Here is a 19,722-nt window from a genome sequence, read left to right as displayed (position 1 = left end):
CGTTTCAAAAATAGCAGATCTACAAGCTCGCAGCGCGGCACTCAGTGCCGCGCTGTGAGCTTGTATATCTGCTATTTTTCAATAGTTAAAGCATAAAATAATGATACACAATAATGTGTACCGTTCTAAATGGATAAAACAGCTCTATATTCCCTTAGTAATCACATTCATTGCTAAAGTGTTTGTTCAGTAACATGAGTCTCTCCTGTCTCTCCAGGTCTTTGGTAAACAGAACATGCATTTCCAGGTCGGGATACCCATGTTATCCAATGGGGAGAGAGAACTCACACGGGATCGCCATCGGCAACCCACCTGGAACATGTACTGTATTGTCTGTTTATTAAGAAAGCTGGCGAGACAAGAAACAAACGTTATAGCAGTGGTTACAAGCAGAATATAGTGTGTTAACTTCTCTTACCAAACTACTTCACCATCACCATCCTAATCACTGTTTTCAAAAGAATCATCAGAATCGTGTTCTTCTTCATCATCATCGCCGTCGTCGTCATATTCATCATCAGAGCGATCGCTCCTCAGCTTGAGAGCCATGGGGGACTTGAGGGCAGCATCGGGGAAATCACCAGGCATCTGTCCAACGGTTTCCCAGGAGTCCGTCTCGTCACTGTAGCGCTCGATGTTCGGGAGTCGGCTACACGAGGACCAGGGACGTGCAAAGAATGTTAGAGAGGCAGGGTCTGAGATTGTGGTGGTCTGGCTACGAGCAGTGTTGATTTAGTCGACTAAAACTATGACGAAAAATGTTTGTCGACTGGGTTTTTTTCACTGACGAAAACTAAATAAAAACGAAATAAAAACCAAGCTGTGATGACTGAAACTAAGACTAAATATATTGTCAATTTCGTCAACAAAATAAAAACTAGACTAAAACGTTAGGGAGGGGACTAGTGGAGAAGAGAGTCATTTTATGTTTGGTTGGTCTCAGGTGTTGCGTGCTGAAAATAGAAGATCTACAAGCTCACAAGCGCGACGCGTTGTGAGCTTGTAGATCGGCCATTTTCAGCACACAACTAAGTGTAAAATCAGCCATTACAATGCCATCAAGGCCTGCCAAAATACATTTCAGTTGACTAAATCAACTGTAGATTTAGTCGCCGAAAAATCTTTCGATATTTAGTTGACTAAAATTAGACTAAAACTAAAACTTTTCGGGTGACTAAATCATGACTAAAACTAAATGACATTTTATTCAAAAGACTATGACTAAAACGAAATCCCTCCCCTCCCCTGACCCCTCTTTGTATTTACCTACTGTATGATGTTTTTTTATTTTTAAATTGTTTCCCCCTTTTTTCCTGACTATATCTACTGCATAGTACTGTGTTCTATCCGTCTGTCATTCAATGTTATATGAGATACTTTAATGGTTTCCTATGGAAATAAGCTTAGTTTTTTCTAGGATCTCCTTTTAGTAGACCTTGTACCAGTGAACTGTACTGTCATGAAACTGTACTTTTTCCTATGCAAACTTCTTCTAATAAAAGTCTTCAATCAATCAAAAAATCTAAATTTGCTGTCAAAAACAACACTGTACGCGAGACTATGTCTTACCTGAAGCTGAGGTCTATCCCTCCCAGGACGTAGATGTCTCCGTGCAACACGGTCACACTGGGCTGGAAGCGAGGCTCCAGCATGGGGGAGCACATGGTCCACCGGTCGGCCCTGGGGTCCAAGCACTCCACCGTGTTCTCAAACACATAATGGGGCCCCTCGCTCTTGGACTTCATATTGGAATAATTACGACCACCTGTAAAGACAAAGAATTTAGGACGCGTTATGGCGTATTATTAACCCATTTAGGCCTAGAATTATTGAATGCTTTAACCAGTGAAAAATGGCAGATCTACAAGCTCACAGCGTGGCACCGAGTGCCGCGCTGCGAGCTTGTATATCTGCTATTTTTGAAAAAGTCGTGAAAATGTGTGCAAATCTTTGAATATATGTATTTTCAAAGCGAACTTTTGTAACTCAAATTTTGCTTCTGGGTGGTCCCTGGAACTAAATATTTTGAGATGCGGGTCTGTGGCCAAATAAATATCATTTTGGGGGTCCTTCACATGAAAATGTTTGAGAACCACTGACATAGTAGTCTCTCAAGAACAGACTAACTGAGCTCCATTTAAGTGAAAAGGACCTTTTCTTTGACGATGGCTGGCCAGATTGCTGACATAGAAACATAGGTTTTTAAAAAAAATCTTAGAAGGATTCAAAAGACACTTATAGAATCGGGTCAAAATTCTAATTTTCATGATTTTTCAAAAATAGCAGATCTACAAGCTCGCTGCCCGGCACTCGGTGCCGCGCTGGCAAATCCTACAAGTTGAATTGGATACTAAGCCAGCAATTTCCTAATGTTTATACTTAATATACAATGTCAATGTTTTGTAAGAAGAATCGTTAAATATAAAGGCTGCTACAGTAACACAATAAATAGAAGAATTTATGGATTTAACGATCGATCGGGAATATCGGTATCTGCAGATACTGATTCCAGTTGATCGGTATCGGCCCACAATTGGAGCATCTCTATATGGTACCTATAGCGTAGAGCTTTCCGTTCAGAGCGCAGACAGCAGGGAGATCACGTAGAATCTGCATGGGAGGGACTTCTGTCCACACGGATGTTTCAGGGTTGAACTTGGACACCTGGGGTAAGGCTGGCTTTCTAGGAGTTCCTAGGGACAAAAAGGACAGACGCACGCACGCACGCACACACACAAATTAAAAAAATAGCAGATATACAAGCTCACAAGCTTGTAGATTTTTGAAAAGTCATGAATATAGTCATGTATATCTGCTATTTTTAATAGTTAAAACATACACAAATGTTTAAGTAATAATGTGTGATAACTAGGGGTGTAACGATACATTTTAATAGCGATTCGATACATATCACGATACATGGTTAACAATACGATACATGGCCGATATTGGTTCATTCATGGCGATACGATACGATTCAATGATTTAAAATCGATATAGTAACAATTTAGCAAAGACATTAAATCTGTGTGAAAGGTGTGGATAGTGCAGATTTTTAAGGGAAACATGCATATTTATGGATATAATTAAGTAAACACAGTGATTATCTGCCAAATACATTTGTATATTGACAAACCTGCACCTTGACATGAACCCAGAGATTACACACATTTATTGATAGACCAGTGTAGCTATATGGAATGGAAAAGTAATTAAACCCCTCCTTTTAAAATTTTCTTCTTAAAAATGCTAAACACAATGCACAAGTAGGTAGTATTGATACAATCGATTCTTTGCACTGCCGATTTGATACAATAAAAAAATGTAAAGATACAATTCGATTTTAGCTGTTTTCATTTCGATACACTTCGATTCAAAATGATATTTCGATGCAGTTACTTTATTAATGGGTTAATCATTATGCTTGACATACATTACATAAAACACCCAGCAGGTTAAACTTGCAGGTGAATAAACCTGTTCCATACCAATAAAATAGAGGTGTCCATCCAGTGCCACTGCATTACGGTGACCAGAATCATAGTAGGCCGCCACACCCACACCCTCCATGAGCTGCCAGGTGTTGGTGACGGGCTGGTAGCGCTCCATGGAGTCCTGACTCTCACTCCCAGAGCCACTCACTGCAAACACACATCCATCCAGCAGCACCAGGACTAGAAAAGAATATGAATAAACCTAAGCTTTAGAAGTGATTACCTTGGCCTATGCGAGGGAAATTCAGTATTTGCAGCCCAACCCAGCTGCTTCGCAGCCCACAAGGAGCGCGTGAGCAATTAGGGGTTAAGAGTCTTGCTCAGGGACACACATCGACATTGCTATCCTGGCCGGGAATCGAACCAGGGACAACCAGGGGAACTGGTTCCCCAGGCAGGCTCCCTAACCATTCAGCTATGGCCGCCCCCTCTCATTCATATGAAAAGAGCAGGGGTCTTCAACGTTTTCAGGCCAAGGACCCCTTAGTTGAGAGAGAGAGATGAAGCAGGGACCCCCACAACCTTTTCATAGATTCCATATAGTTTCATTGTTTGACAGCGCAATCATCAGTGTATGTTGGATTTATGTAAATTTGTGTGTTCAGATATTTAACCTCTTGAACCGTCAATAAGTAATTAAAAGCCTGGGTTTCCGAGGCTAATAAGTAACAAACTTGCCATTTCACTCTGTACTTGGTCAGAAACACCTACTGAGTGGCAAAAAAAAAACTACTTTCTGGCCTTGACAGCCCATACATCCAAACAGAAAAGTCCTGTCTGATTGCATTAAACAACGTTAAAACGATGTTAAAAGTGATTACCTTGGCCATATGCACTATGCAGCCTCTCATCCAACTTCCTAGACATACCAGACACGCTGTTGTAGCCTGGGAAGGGTTAAAAGCATGTTTACTGGGATAAGGAAACCGGAGTACAGGGCTGGCCTGAGCTCTCGCGAGACTTCCGCTGTAGCTTCAGAGCTGAGGCAGGAAGTTTCCGCATCCCAGTAAACATGCTTTTAACCCTTCACAGGCTACAACAGCGTGTTTGGTATGTCTAGGAAGCCTGTCTGGACGATTCATAAGTGGCCAAAACGGGCGCTTTTGGATAGTGACGATAAGCCTGTTTTAGCTGTGGGGACTAATCTACAAATCTCTGAACAGGGGCAGAAATTAGGCATATCGGGGCACGGTGGCGCAGTGGTTAGCGCTTCGCCTCACAGCTAGAAGGTCCTGGGTTCGATTCCCGCCGGGGGACGCTGTGGGTGCTGGGGGCGTGTTTCTCCCTCCGCGTCATCAGCGCCCACACCCTAGGCTGGGTCGGCGATAGGGCCTTTCTGTGTGGAGTTTGCATGTTCTCCCCGTGTCTCCTAGGGTTGATACCCTCACAAAAACATGTAGTAATCCTGGTCTCAATAATGCCTCCCCCTGGCCAGCCGGGGCGCTTGATGGAGGGGAAAGGAACTGGTTGGAATAACGTGTTCCTTCCACACGATACGTCCATCCCCGGGAAAATCCCCCCTGTCAGGTGAAAAGAAACAACTTGGACTCCTCATGCATAGAAGGAAGCATGAGGTCAGTCCGTTGTCTCCCCAGGCACGGCAGAGGGAGAGCAGAGCCCAGGATTACATACTTAGGCAATTGGCACTGGGTGAAAATGGGTTGCAAAATCGTGGGATAAAATTTTAAAAAGTAAAAAAAAAAAAAAAATGAGGCATATCAACCTAACCAGGTAAGGTTGTCAGTGGAAACATTCTCATTCAGGGGGGTCCTATATTGGTCTGTATTACTCCTTTAATGTGGTTAAATTGAAGGTCACATTTTGACAGTCTTACTGAAGTTATGTCGTGCCACGTTCATGGAAGCCATCTCTGACCAGGAGTTACGGTGAACATCGTAACGCCACATCTCTTTACTGTTGTTATGGACTGAACCATCACGATATCCTCCGGCCAAATACAGAACGGAGCCTATGGTGGAATTAAAACAAAGAGTTATGCCTTGATTGTTAGGCCTACATTAATAAAGATTCTAATATGCATGCCGCAGCTTGAAATGACATCAAATATTTTCCATCTTATTCATCTCCATTTTATTGTGGTTGTTCACTTATGAACGAACCTTTTTGAAGAAGGAAACCAGCACTCACTTAAAAGATTATTCTTTCTTGGGTTAGTGTTAATAAGAATAATCTTCTAAGTGAGAGTTGGTTTCATAAAGGTTTGTTGTTGCTTGAACCTTGCACCCGAGATACAGTATTCTTGAATCCCACGTTGATGAGTGCTCCTCTTTCTTCAAGTTCACTTATCAAGCCAGGAAATTCATACCATTTCACCAATAGCAGGGCTGACCCAAATAGTTGGAATATTCAAAGCTTTGTTCAACCAGTCAATTGATTTTCAGCGCTTGGACTTTCAGCGCTTTGACTCGATAACACATCAATTGGGCAGTTCAGAAACCCGTCTACCAGTGACATCATCATTGGGCAGATTTGTTTTTAAAAAACACAATTTTTTAAAAGATATTTAGATTTTTATTATCATGAAAACAATGGCTTCCATTATAACATTGCAACTTCTCAGGAATAGAAAGCCTGCAGTTTCTATTAGCTTGGATTCCCCATCGACGATGTCACTTTTAGATGGGTTTCTGAACTGCCCACAGCCCGACTATGAGACGCAGACCGAGTAGGATTGTTTTTGGTTGCTATTTTATCATGAACATTAGTGAGGACCAATTAGCCAGTAGCTATGCCCCTCCCGAAAAAGCTTTTGTCCAATGCTAGCTTAGCAACCGGCAGCTTGCCAAGGCTGTTGCCAAGGCAAACCTTGGCAAGCAGGAAGTTATTCTAAGCTAGCATTGGACAAAAGCATTTTGGGAGGGGCATAGCTACTGGCTAATTATATGAAGATAGGTTGAAAAGTGGTGAAGTTGTCCTTTAAATTGTCCAAACAGAGTCGGACCCACTACAAGTTGATCCTCACCTGACATGAGCACAGCGTACGCCTCTACCTTCTGGGGCAGCCGTCCCAGAGTGATCCACTGACTGGTGAGAGGATTGAAGCTCTCCACTTTGTGAAACTTCTTCTTCTTATTGGTCGATCTCCCCGCTGCCGCCTTCTCGGCCCCTCTTCCCACCGTCACGAACACTTCAACAAGCAGGGGAGAAGGAGCAGTAGTCAGTCAGATAGTAGATTGTAAACCGTAGCCGTGGCTCCATAGCACCCGGCACTGACACTAAAACTCAAATCCCCATAATCCATCGGGAGAAAATGGAATGGCAGGGATGGCAGTATGATTTTTTCTTTACCGGATGAGAGAAAAGACGAATCGCTGTGTTCACTGTTCATGGAGGCTCGAAAATCACGTAAAAACACTGAAAAACCCTGGCAGAAGCTACCAAATTAATTAGTGATATACCTGGCAACCACTGTGAATTGTGAATTGTAAAATGTAGATAATTAAATCATGATGATGCAATTAGCATTAAAAACACAGATGTATATCAGTTTAAACTAGAAAATATTGTTCCTTCGAAACAATTGTGGGCTCGCTTCAAGCCAGAAAACAATGGCTATAAATGTACAAAATGTCAAGATCGCAGGCAGTGCTCTCTTTGACGTTACTGACATCAAAGATTGGTCCATTTTGTTCCAAAATTGTGTTGTGCAAAAGTTGACCCGCTGGTGGCGCTATAACAGGCCAATGTAAGAAGGGTGGTATCTGCTCCTTGACCTATTGGGAATGTGTTTGCAAGATTTCACGCACATTGCAGGCTGTGTTCATGATTTGAGGTGTTTTTGGCTTTGGACACTTTATCGCTGCTTGCAGCTATATTCATTATTATTATAATTCTTTTGTGTGTGTGCACTTCATAGGCATATTAGATAAAGGTCCTTAGATTGTGTGTAGAATGTTTCATGCAAATTGCAACAAAAAAAAATCCCAACGGGTTTAAGCGTTTCACAAACTGCTCAAAATGATATAGCGCCCCTGCGCCCCCCTTTGGCCAATTGGGGTAAGATTGGTTTTAGTGATATTTGGACTAACACTCTACATCTTTGCCAAATGCCATGAACATGTTACTTTGCATGTATGATTTAGAGGCAGAAGAATAATTTGCATAAAACTGCAATATTCATTGAATTTATTTTAAAAAGCATGTTTCAATTTTAAAGAAATCCGATCTGACAGATCTTTAGATATCGGTCCAAAGTTCACGTAAAAAAAGTTTTGTGCACGTGGAGCGAAAATTCCAGAATAAAAGCGGGTTTACGCGTTTTACAAACTGCTCAAAATGGCGGAAAACCGAAGGGCGGAGCTTACTTAACAACGACACAGATGTCTTCCGCTCGAGTCAAAGCACGCGTGTAACAAGTTGCATGTCTTCAAACGAAACGAGTCATGACTTATGCCCGTTTGAAGTTTGAATTTTCAAACGCTTCGTATAGCGCCCCCCTTTGGCCGATTGGAATAAAATTGGTTTCAGTGATACTTTGACTAACCCTCTACATCTTTGCCAAATGCCATGAACGTGTAACTTTGCATGTATGATTTAGAGGCAGAAGAATAATTTGCATAAAACCGCAATATCTATTGAATTATAAAAAAATGATATTTCACTTTAAAAGAAATCCGCCGAGATAAATCTGACCGTATTGGTCCAAAGTTCATGTGAAAAAAGTTTTGTGCGTGTAACGAAAAAAACCCAGGAGGAGATAGATTTTTACTGTTTTTCATATAATCCGAATTGTGGGAGACCTAAAGGTCAGAGGTCAAAAGTTAGAGGGTAAAAGTTGTTCGGCATGAGGAGACGCATACGTGTATACAGGTTTCATGGCTGTACCTAAAACACAGCATGAGCTATACCTGTTCAAAGATCGCACTTTCGAAGGCTTCCTACAGCGCCACCATTTGGCCGATTGCTGTAAAAAGTAATAGCACACTGCGCCACAGTAAGCTGAACACATTGATGTTTTTATTTTCATTTTCTCACTAAGTATGTAGGAGTAGAAAGGAACCGAAGATCCCGTCTACTGATTGCCTGATAGATAAATAAATAACTAGAAAAATATTGTTCCTTCGAAACAATTGTGGGCTCGCTTCAAGCCAGAAAACAATGGCTATAAAAGTACAAAATGTCAATATCGCAGGCAGTGCTCTCTTTGACGTTACTGACGTCAAAGATTGGTCCATTTTGTTCCAAAAATGTGTTGTGCAAAAGTTGACCCGCTGGTGGCGCTATAACAGGCCAATGTAAGAAGGGTGGTATCTGTTCCTTGACCTATTGGGAATGTGCTTGCAAGATTTCACGCACATTGCAGGCTGTGTTCATGATTTGAGGTGTTTTTGGCTTTGGCCACTTTATCGCTGCTTGCAGCTATATTCATTATTATTATTTTTTTGTGTGTGTGCACTTCATAGGCATATTAGATAAAGGTCCTTAGATTGTGTGTAGAATGTTTCATGCAAATTGCAAAAAAAAAATCCTAACGGGTTTAAGCGTTTCACAAACTGCTCAAAATGATATAGCGCCCCCCTTTGGCCAATTGGGGTAAGATTGGTTTTAGTGATATTTGGACTAACACTCTACATCTTTGCCAAATGCCATGAACATGTTACTTTGCATGTATGATTTAGAGGCAGAAGAATAATTTGCATAAAACTGCAATATTCATTGAATTTATTTAATAAAGCATGTTTAAATTTTAAAGAAATCCGATCTGACAGATCTTTAGATATCGGTCCAAAGTTCACGTAAAAAAAGTTTTGTGCACGTGGAGCGAAAATTCCAGAATAAAAGCGGGTTTACGCGTTTTACAAACTGCTCAAAATGGCGGAAAATCGAAGGGCAGAGCTTACTTAACAACGACACAGATGTCTTCCGCTTGAGTCAAAGCACGCGTGTAACAAGTTGCATGTCTTCAAACGAAACGAGTCATGACTTATGCCCGTTTGAAGTTTGAATTTTCAAACGCTTCGTATAGCGCCCCCCTTTGGCCAATTGGAATAAAATTGGTTTCAGTGATACTTTGACTAACCCTCCACATCTTTGCCAAATGCCATGAACGTGTAACTTTGCATGTATGATTTAGAGGCCGAAGAATAATTTGCATAAAACCGCAATATTGATTGATTTATTAAAAAAATTATATTTCACTTTAAAAGAAATCCGCCGAGACTAGTTTGACCGTATTGGTCCAAAGTTCATGTGAAAAAAGTTTTGTGCACTTGACGCGAAAATCCCAGGAGGAGATAGATTTTTACTGTTTTTCATATAATTCCGAATTGTGGGAGACCTAAAGGTCAGAGGTCAAAAGTTAGAGGGTAAAAGTTGTTCGGCATGAGGAGACGCATAAGTGTATACAGGTTTCATGGCTGTATGTATAACACAGCATGAGCTATACCTGTTCAAAGATCGCACTTTCGAAGGCTTCCTACAGCGCCACCATTTGGCCGATTGCTATAGAAAATAATAGCACACTTCGCCACTGTAAACTGAACACATTGATGTTTTTATTTTCATTTTCTCACTAAGTATGTAGGAGTAGAAAGGAACCGAAGTTTTTTGATACTTGCACTGACTGCCTGCCTAGTAAATAATGACAATATCTAAAGTGTGCTCGCCTTATAGGCGAGCCCACAATGACAATATCTAAAGTGTGCTCGCCTTATAGGCGAGCCCACAACAAGCACGCAAGTGTTCAGCAGGGTACCTGTGGTCCTGCGTGGACCTGCTGTGTTACTGTAAGGCTGCTCCCCCTTGGCCTCAGAAATGAACCTCTGGCAGCCCTGGTGATCTTTAACCACATCCAGACGCTCGACCACAGTGAGGAGGTAGGAGGGACTGATGAGAGGCAGACGGATCTGTTCTAGAACCTTAAAGAACACAAACAAGTTATTTACTAGTCCAACTGGATCTTGGGGGGAAAACGTCATATATCACCAGCAAGCACTGTGTTTAGATGCCAAGCATACATACCTGGTAGGAGACCTACTGTATCTATAGCAGGGGTTCCCAAACCTTTTTGTCTCAGGGCACCCCATGAATATTTTTTTCTTACATTATAATTTTCACTCCCAGCACCTTTACAGCATATCGTCGTTGTCGGGTGGAAACCTTGTATGTCCAAAACCGTTCGTTTTGTATTTATCATCTATAAAATGTACTAAACTAGTGAAAACAGCAGATCTACAAGCACACAACGCCTCGCGATGCGAGGCGTTGTGTGCTTGTAGATCGGCTGTTTTCACTAGTTTTGTGCGACAGAGGTTTCTGCCTGACAGTGACGATATTTTAGTGGTTATATTGCGAGGAAAACGTTGAGATAACAGCCATTTTGGTTAGAACTGACTGAAAATAACTTTGTACTTCTTCAAGTTTAAAATGATACTAAATATTTCTTCAAGTGTCCAAATAAATTCCAAATATTATCAAATGATCTCACGGCACCCACTTTGAAAACCCCTGATCGATAGGAAGGAAAAGAAAGAAAGCACTGACCTTTTCAAAGTTCTGCCTGTGAGAAGGACACTTCTCCAACCACAACATGGCTGCCTTAAACACCATGTCCTCCTTGGCCACGTTGAGATGGTCGCTGGCAAGAATCTGTGTCACTCTTTCCACAGAGAGAGAGAGGAACTCTTCCTATTGATAGGGGAAAAAGTAGATTAAGAGTAGATTTTAGTTAGAGATGGACCGATTGCAAAATTCTTGGCCGATACCGATCCACCGGTTTTATGAAGGTCTGACCTGCCAAAACCGATTTTTCCGATACCGATTTCTTTAGCTAAGAACTGGGAAATAGGGTTGCTCCAATACCCTTTTGTTTCAGGCCAAGTAGGCCTACAAGACATACTTCAATTTGAGTACCAATAAGCTAGAAGAACACTAATGCCAAATCAATCACAATAGTACAATATCCAAAATCACAGACTATATCCAGTCTAATATGACCGTCTGGACTAGGCAGGAGGAACGCAGGTGACGCATGCTTTTTCCCCCCCCTTCTTTTTGGAGAGGACATTGACACAGGATTATGGAATATATCCTTACATTGCAAAGGTAATCGGCACCATCTGTATTCTGTAGGCTGCCTCTAAGTAGACTGGATGCTACTTGCTAATGTTTACGTCACAGGACCGAGCATCATGCTGTGCAGTGCAAGAGATACAATTGGCCGATTTTGGCATATTTATGTCAGTGACCTGCCGATCACCGATTTGGCCGGTTTGATATGATACCTGCCGATTTCTGATATTGGCCGATACCGATGTCCATCCCTAATTTTAGTAATGTATTTTGTTGAGGTAGTTCATACGGTAGTAACCTTTTCTCCACTGAAGTGCTGACTGGTGATGGTTTGTTTCGTGAAATGTGACTAACTAGCTTGTTAATATAAAACATATATACAGTATATATGATATGATATCCATTCACTGGCCAATGACTGAATGTTTCTTCCCAGGCCTGGGTTACCTGCTTATTGTAAATTGCTTTGGATTAAAAACATCTGCTAAATGACTAAAAGGTAAACTGTAAAGTAATAGGAGGAAAAAGCCAACAGACAAACAACAACAACAACAAACACGGTTAGTGTACGATCCCTCAGTCACTAACCTGTTGGTAGACCTCAGTGAAGTGCTCCAGAATGTACTCCATGCTCTGTTCCTCCAGCATTTCACAGGAGTGGTCGTCTGCACAGCAGAACATCTCCACACAGTTGTTGACGTCCATGTGACGCTCCATGTAGTCAGAGCAGGCCTCTCTGACAGCGCTGACATCCAACAGGTCTGAGGCTGCTAGCAGGGGCTGGAGCAGAACTTAGAAGCACATGAACAACATGTGTTCATTTAGAGCCACAACGCATTATTATTTTAACCATTATTTTATGCTTTAACTATAAAAAATATGTGCAGATATACAAGCTCACAGCTTGTAGATATGCTATCTTCTAAATCCTTTTTCTAAATTAGTGGTTCTCAAACTCTTTCAAGTCAAGGACCCCCAAAATGACATGTACAGTATTTGGCCTTTGGCCCCATCCAAATATATGTTGTTCCAGGGACCCCCAGACGCAGAGATTTGAAAGATAAATTCAAAGACTTGCAAATATCTTTAAAAAATAGGAGATCTACGAGCTTGCAGCCGCACTGTGAGCTTGTAGATCTGCTATGTTTGTAGGCCAAACATGGAGACAATGAATAATGTTTGATGATGATGGGAGCGCTTTGCTGATTCTATGTGTCATCTTTTCGACACCCAAACCCAACCCTTACCTCCGTGGGGTGAGCCGCTAACCCTCCCGACGCTCCTTTGTCGAAATGACGGTCGTTCGAAAGAGAGAGATTTCCCGGATGATGATCAGGGGTTGACACTAAAGTCTCATAGTCACTTGCCCGTTATAAAATGATAGGTAAAATTTGAATTATGGTTCAATTTAACAATTTTTGGGGCTATGCGAAAACAAATAAAAAATGCATCCATATACCTACATAGCAATTGAATTGAATTGAATATTACTGAGTTCACACACAAATATTTTTAAGTGTAGCAACAGTGAAAACAGCACATTATAGGTAACTGCTTTTATTTTACATTCAACAGACCAGAAGACATGTTCAGGTGTTTAGACATAGACAGATACTGTATCTCGTGTTGTGTTTATCAATGGTTGCGTCCCCCCTCTCATATGAGCGCACTTTCCCGGTCAATCAACCTGAAAGCAAACTCCACCTGCCCGAAAGTTTTATTTACCTGCCAGGGGCAAGTGGGCAAGCCTTATTGTCAATGCCTGATGATAATACATTACCTGCACATTATCAGGGGAGATGGACACCCTGTAAGTGTAGGCAAAGTCCACCAGCAGTCCCAACATCTGAGCTTCCACTCCACTCATGATCACCCTGTCATCTGTAGACTCCTTCATGATCACCCTGTCATCTGTAGACTCCTTCATGCCAGAGGTAAACATGGCCTGTGGAGGTTGGAGAGGTGAATGGTTGGCTCGGAGCAGGATTGGGACGATAATCGCTATTATCGTTTATCATGATAAAAAAACACTCGCAATAATTGTATTGTGCAGTTTTAAATTTAGTGTGGAATTATCCTCAGTCATGCACTGGGATCAATTCACCTTTTATTTGCCGAACTACCAGTTAAACCCTCTATAATTGATAAAAATGGATCTGGAAATAATGTACTTGATACTGTATTTTTTTTAACTCTCTACCAAATCTCTTTGCCAAAGAATAGCCGATCTACAAGCCTACAGCGCGACCCGTTGTGAGCTTGTAGATCAGCTATTTTTTTGGTAAATGTTCCGCCCCAGGATAAGGGAAGTAGTTGGGCATAGTTCTATTATCGCGAAACTTCTTTGGTCACAATAATCATGACATGAAATGTTCATATGGTCTCATCCCTAGCTTGGGGTGTTCATGGTTTAGGATATTCGGTTGCGGTGAAAGCCAAGGCAGAATTGAAAATGTCATTTGCTTTATACTGGTATCGTAACAACAGCAGATCAATAGACGGGTTTCTGGTCCACGTTAGACTGATAAGAACTAGATGCGCGCACAGGTCGGTACCAAAATTAGCCAATGAAACCAGCGCTCCCCAAAACAACAGGTTTGGGGATTGGTGGGAATTAATTACATGATACAGTCACCTGTGCATTTAGTCTCAATGTTTGTAAACAAGAAACGGGTCAATAAATGTGTGTATATTAGGGGCGGCTGTGGCTCAGGAGGTAGAGCAACGACACATGGGTCGGCGGTTCGAATCCCGGCTCTTCCTCCTGTCCACACGTCGAAGTGTACTTTGGCAAGACACTGAACCTCACATTGCCTCTGATGAGTCGAACTGTTTCAGTCAGCTTGGCCACCATTGGTGTGTGAATGTGGGAAGTGAGGACGCTGGCGTCAACTGTTGGCCACCTCACCTTCCAGTGAATGAATGAATGAACCGCTGTAAAGCGCTTTGAGCTCTTAGAAAAGCACCATAACAATGCAATTCATGTATTTACCTCAAAGTAGGAGCTGAAGGAGGCCAGAACAGAACGATGGCAGGGGAACTGCTGTCCCTCACAGCACAGAGTCACATCACACAGGGTGTTGTTGAGACGCTGTCTGTTGAGACCCTCCAACACCTGGCTGGGATGGTTGGCCTCCACAAACACCTCAGTCTGTCTGTTGAGACCCTCCAACACCTGGCTGGGATGGTTGGCCTCCACAAACACCTCAGTCTGCAGGGAGGATATGACATGTGTATTAATGTCATTATATTATTCGTAAAGGATAGATTCCTTCTACTCCGATTATTTTTTTTCATGTACAAATATTCCCGGAGAATGCCACTTCTCAAGTCCCTGGAGGGGTTTTAGGCATTCTCCTTCACATTTTTGTAATCTTTGTAACCAATTTAAAAATGTCTTGTAAGTGAAAACAGACAAATACACAAGGATAGAGGTGCACTGCTGCTGTCCTCCTGAAAGTGCAACCACATTCAGAGTGAGATTTACACACACTCACATCCCGTCTCATCCTCTCGGCAGCCTGTGGTGATTCTCTCTGGCCGTCAGCATCCATGCTGTCATCCATGGCTGAGGTGAGGTGGAGAGGAGTGGGTCTGAGTGAGGTGAGGTGAGGTGGAGAGGAGTGGGTCTGAGTGGGTCTGAGTGAGGTGAGGTGAGGTGGAGAGGAGTGGGTCTGAGTGAGGTGAGGTGAGGTGGACAGGAGTGGGTCTGAGAGGTGAGGTGAGGTGGAGAGGAGTGGGTCTGAGTGAGGTGAGGTGAGGTGGAGAGGAGTGGGTCTGAGAGGTGAGGTGGAGAGGAGTGGGTCTGAGTGAGGTGAGGTGAGGTGGAGAGGAGTGGATCTGAGTGAGGTGAGGTGGACAGGAGTGGGTCTGAGAGGTGAGGTGAGGTGGAGAGGAGTGGGTCTGAGAGGTGAGGTGAGGTGGAGAGAAGTGGGTCTGAGAGGTGAGGTGAGGTGGAGAGGAGTGGGTCTGAGAGGTGAGGTGGAGAGGAGTGGGTCTGAGTGAGGTGAGGTGAGGTGGACAGGAGTGGGTCTGAGAGGTGAGGTGAGGTGGAGAGGAGTGGGTCTGAGGTGAGGTGATGTGTGCAGGAGTCTGGTCTGCAGAGAAAACACAACATCATTACTCTAACATGTGGTCACACAGTGAAATCCTAGACTACTAGAGGGTACAAATGGAACCTTGAACTATAACAAAATATTCTATGTTTTGGGTCTAAATCTCGTCAAATGGTGGTCCGTGGCTCATGCTGAAGTTGGGGTATGGTCATTGGTCACGCCCTAATTGCCTATAGCCTATTGTCTATTTAAACAACTCTTTAACAAGCCACAGGTGTTGTTGATGTGAGAGGCACACGGTTCTTTGACTGTGTTTGACTGAGAGGCTGGTGATGATATGTCTGTTTGTTTCATTTATCAGCCAAATAAAAAGACTTGGCAACAAAGAATAAACACCATTTATGTTGAACTTTATTAGAAGGTTTGGACATCACATCATTTCTTGGGACACATCACACGTCTGAACTTGATCTTGAGCGTCGGCAACCAGTAGCACCCATAGTTATAGGGACTTTGGGCACTACATTAATAATAATAATATTAATAATAAAATTATGGAATACATATATATATATATATATATATATATATATATATATATATATATATATATTTTTTTTTTTTTATTATTATTTTTTTTTTATCTGAAGGGGGTGCAGTTTAGTAACTATATATATATATATATATATATATATATATATATATATATATATATATATATATATATATTATATATGTATATTTATAAATATTTTATATTCTTATATTCTGGACAATGTCAGCCTCAATCCAACATACAACAGCGCTCACAGCACGCATACAAATGAAACAAACACAACATAAACATGTGTTATAATGTACAGTAACAACAAACCAAACACACATACCTCGATGTCTGTGAATGAGCCCAACAACCAAGCGTCCACAACAACACAGACGGGCTGCACACACAGTGCTGGGAATAAGACCTTCAACCAGTTAGTTAGTTAAATAAACGATGTAGTTTTCACTTTGAGACGTTTTAAACTTTAATAGAACAAAACAAACTGTGGTGAATAAACTGTACTGTGGGCGGCTTGCACCAAGAGGGATTAAATAAATCTTAGTTTAGGGTTAATCATGGTTTTGTTGATCTATGATTTATTTTAAATCGAGGTGTGTTGCACCACTTAAATGTAAGCATTGCTTAACAAATCTGTGATTAAACCCTTAACCTGTGATTAAAACTATAACCTGCGATTAATTCATGGGTTAAATGTCCTCCATCTTTGATTTGCGATGTAAACACACTGGAATAAACTATTCTCTTGAGCCTAATATCATTATCGTTACTTTTATATTTACTTTGGGGAGAATGTGGGCAGGCCTATCACCTTCTATGTTAAGAAGAGCGCCTGTAGCCAAAAAATATTTAATTTTATAACGCTCCGTCATACTACGGTGACGCTCGCTACAGCGCGGTGCGGAGCGGCGATTTGATTGATTGATTGAAGACTTTATTAGAAGTTTGCATAGGAAAAGGTACAGTTTCATGACGGTACAGTTCACTGGTACAAGGTCTACTAAAAGGAGATCCATGAAAAGACTAAGCTTATTTCCACTGGAAACCATTTAAGTATCTCATATAACATTGAATGACAGACAAATAGAACACAGTACTATGCAGTAGATATGTAAAGAAAAACAAAAAAGAAAACAGTAAGTCTAAACAAACAGTATACAAAGAAGGGGCAGGGGAGGGTAGGGTTGGGCTAGGTTCATTTTTTACCAGTTGCGAACGGCTGCTGCCTGTAAGTGGTTTTTTAGGGCAATTTTAAAGGATGCTAGTGATCCACACTCCTTTATGGCCTTCGGTAAGGCTTTCCACATTTTGGTGGTATAGCAGAAAAACGAGTTTGACCCTTTGTTGGTTTTGACTCTGGGTTGGAAGTGATCTGTGGCGCTGCCTCTGGTGTTGTAGTTATGGACATCCTTAATGTTTATAAAGTATTTTGAGGTACTTGGGTATCATAGTGGTGTAGTGTATCTTGTACACCAGGCCCATTGCAAGTTGCTGTACTCTGTCATCTACTCTGAGCGTCTATCTAGGAACTATAGGAAGCAAAGAAATACACCACAGTTTGATAGTTTTGTCAATTATGAAGCGATTTAGAAAATTAAAACATCTGCATATTGGTTGGGAAGTCCACTTCCATGACAACTGACTGTATTATGTCCCTGTAAATATTTAAGTGTTCGCTATTTTAAAATAGCCGATGTACAAGGATGTATTGAAGAAGACAACAATATGATGAGATTTTTGTTTTCAACTGTGAAACGCTGTCCACAGCTTCAGCTTGCAGTTGCAAGCTGTGAGGCTTTCCCCCCATTCATGTCAATGGCATGTTTGCATTTAAACCACCTCTACAGCAAGTTTAAAATTAATCCCTTATTGATGTTTAAATCGAAGTTTAAAGTAGTGGTGCAACAGGATTAACATAATCCAGGTTTAGAATGAAAAGTAAAACCAAGATTAAAGGGATGGTTTAAAACTGTTGAGATATGATCTCCATTATATGTATTTATTGTTGTATTTATTACTGAGTTTTATTGTGAAAATGACGAACAGGAAATGCATATGACAACCAGGAAATAATTGTGACATCACTGCTGGATTTGTATAAAATGACTGTCAAAATAAAACTGACCAGTTCGTGTGTCGACTGGTTCCAGCAGAAGCTGATGCCTCCCTGTGTCTGTTCATTTTGATGTATCCTCCGTATCTTTTCTACCTCAGTATTTTTGGTATACATGCAGAACGCTGTAGTGCTTATCTGTTAACAGGTTATGGGCCTCAGGTAGTACCAAACTTATATTTGAGGTGAAAAGTTTGTAGCCGTGCTAGGCTAACAGCATGGCCATGTGGGCTACTCCGAGTAGCTGTTGGACCCGGCTCGTTTTTGACGGAGATGAGGAGAAGTATGAACTTTGGGAGATGAGATTTTTGGGACATCTGTTACTTCGAGGATTGAAGAACATTATCCTAAACCAACCCGAGACGGGTGAAGACAAGAAGAAAAATGCCTTGGCCTACGCTGAGATGATTCAAGTTTTGGATGACAAAAGCGCGTCGCTTGTTATGCGGGAAGCAGCTGATGATGGACAAAAGGCGCTCGGAATCCTCCGAGAGTACTATGCCTGCAAAGAGCCAGTGCCTTTTTCCGAGTCCAGGACCAAGATCAGAGGTGAGGACATTGAGAGGAGGCATGCGGCGGCAGCGGAGGAGGGCGACTGCGCCATGGGGATTCAGATGCGGCCAAAGTGGGCGACTACAGGTGACCGGCGGCGGTGTCATCGATGTGGTGTGCGAGGCCATGTCGCAAAGATGTGTGATCGCCAGCAGCAGTGGTGCAGCCACTGTCACAGTTCCACACACCGGTATGCAGCCTGCAGAAGGATACAGCAGCGGCGCCGGCGGGACTGTGTCAAGAGAGCCTCGGACGAGTACAGCGGCGGCGGCGGCGGCAGCGTCAGCGGCGGAAGCGGCGACAGCAGCGGCAGCGGCGGTCGCAAGTGCTCATTCCGAATGAATGACGGTGGTGGTGAGATTCAAAGAGGACATAGTGGCAAGAAGACGGGTCTAATGGTTGACACGAGAGCGACGTCTCACATCATCACAGACATTGAGAAGTTCACGAGATTCGACGGCAGTTTCCAGCCAAGGACACACCGTATGGAGTTGGCTGACGGTACGAGATGCAGTGGCGTGGCAGAGCGCAGAGGAGATGCGGAGGTGATTCTGGTCGACAGCAGGGGGCAACGCCACAAAACCACCTTGAGGCAGGCGTTGTACATTCCCACCTATTCCCAGGACGTGTTCTCTGTGCAAGCAGCAACCACGAGAGGTGCCACTGTTATCTTTCAAAGAGGTAAAAGTGCTTTGAAGTGCAGAGATGCTACACAGTTTGACATAGATATGTGCAACAGTCTTTATTATTTGAACACAGTGAACAATGAGTGTGATAATAATGATGTTGATAATAATGATGTTGACCAGTGTAAGGTGTCGGTGTGTAATGCCTATAGACGGGTGCAGAAGCGCAGGTCTCTGTGTGCTGAGAAACAGACACAGACCAACATGTATGTTGATTTTGAGGCTGCAT

General features: G+C 42.3%; 1 protein-coding gene across 1 annotated transcript; it reads right to left on the bottom strand.

Annotated features, from left to right (window-relative positions):
• Positions 1 to 441: 441 nt before the first annotated feature.
• Positions 442 to 18,598, bottom strand: LOC308302722 (kelch-like protein 23; the record flags this gene model as incomplete). Its single annotated transcript, XM_080747010.1, has 15 exons — positions 442 to 649; positions 1,570 to 1,765; positions 2,556 to 2,627; positions 3,528 to 3,674; positions 4,316 to 4,381; positions 5,329 to 5,463; positions 6,478 to 6,642; positions 10,210 to 10,372; positions 10,998 to 11,141; positions 12,114 to 12,305; positions 13,306 to 13,470; positions 14,518 to 14,736; positions 15,023 to 15,093; positions 15,548 to 15,622; positions 18,580 to 18,598. The coding sequence occupies 15 exons, from the start codon at positions 18,596 to 18,598 to the stop codon at positions 442 to 444; spliced, it is 2,037 nt and encodes a 678-aa protein (XP_080603136.1).
• Between the last annotated feature and the right edge of the window lie 1,124 nt (positions 18,599 to 19,722).

This window comes from Nannobrachium achirus (genome assembly GCF_963921795.1).
Source record: "Nannobrachium achirus genome assembly, chromosome: 18".
Classification (NCBI taxonomy): domain Eukaryota; kingdom Metazoa; phylum Chordata; class Actinopteri; order Myctophiformes; family Myctophidae; genus Nannobrachium; species Nannobrachium achirus.
Note: the sequence above shows the minus strand (reverse complement) of the source record. Positions and strands in the feature narration are given on the sequence as shown.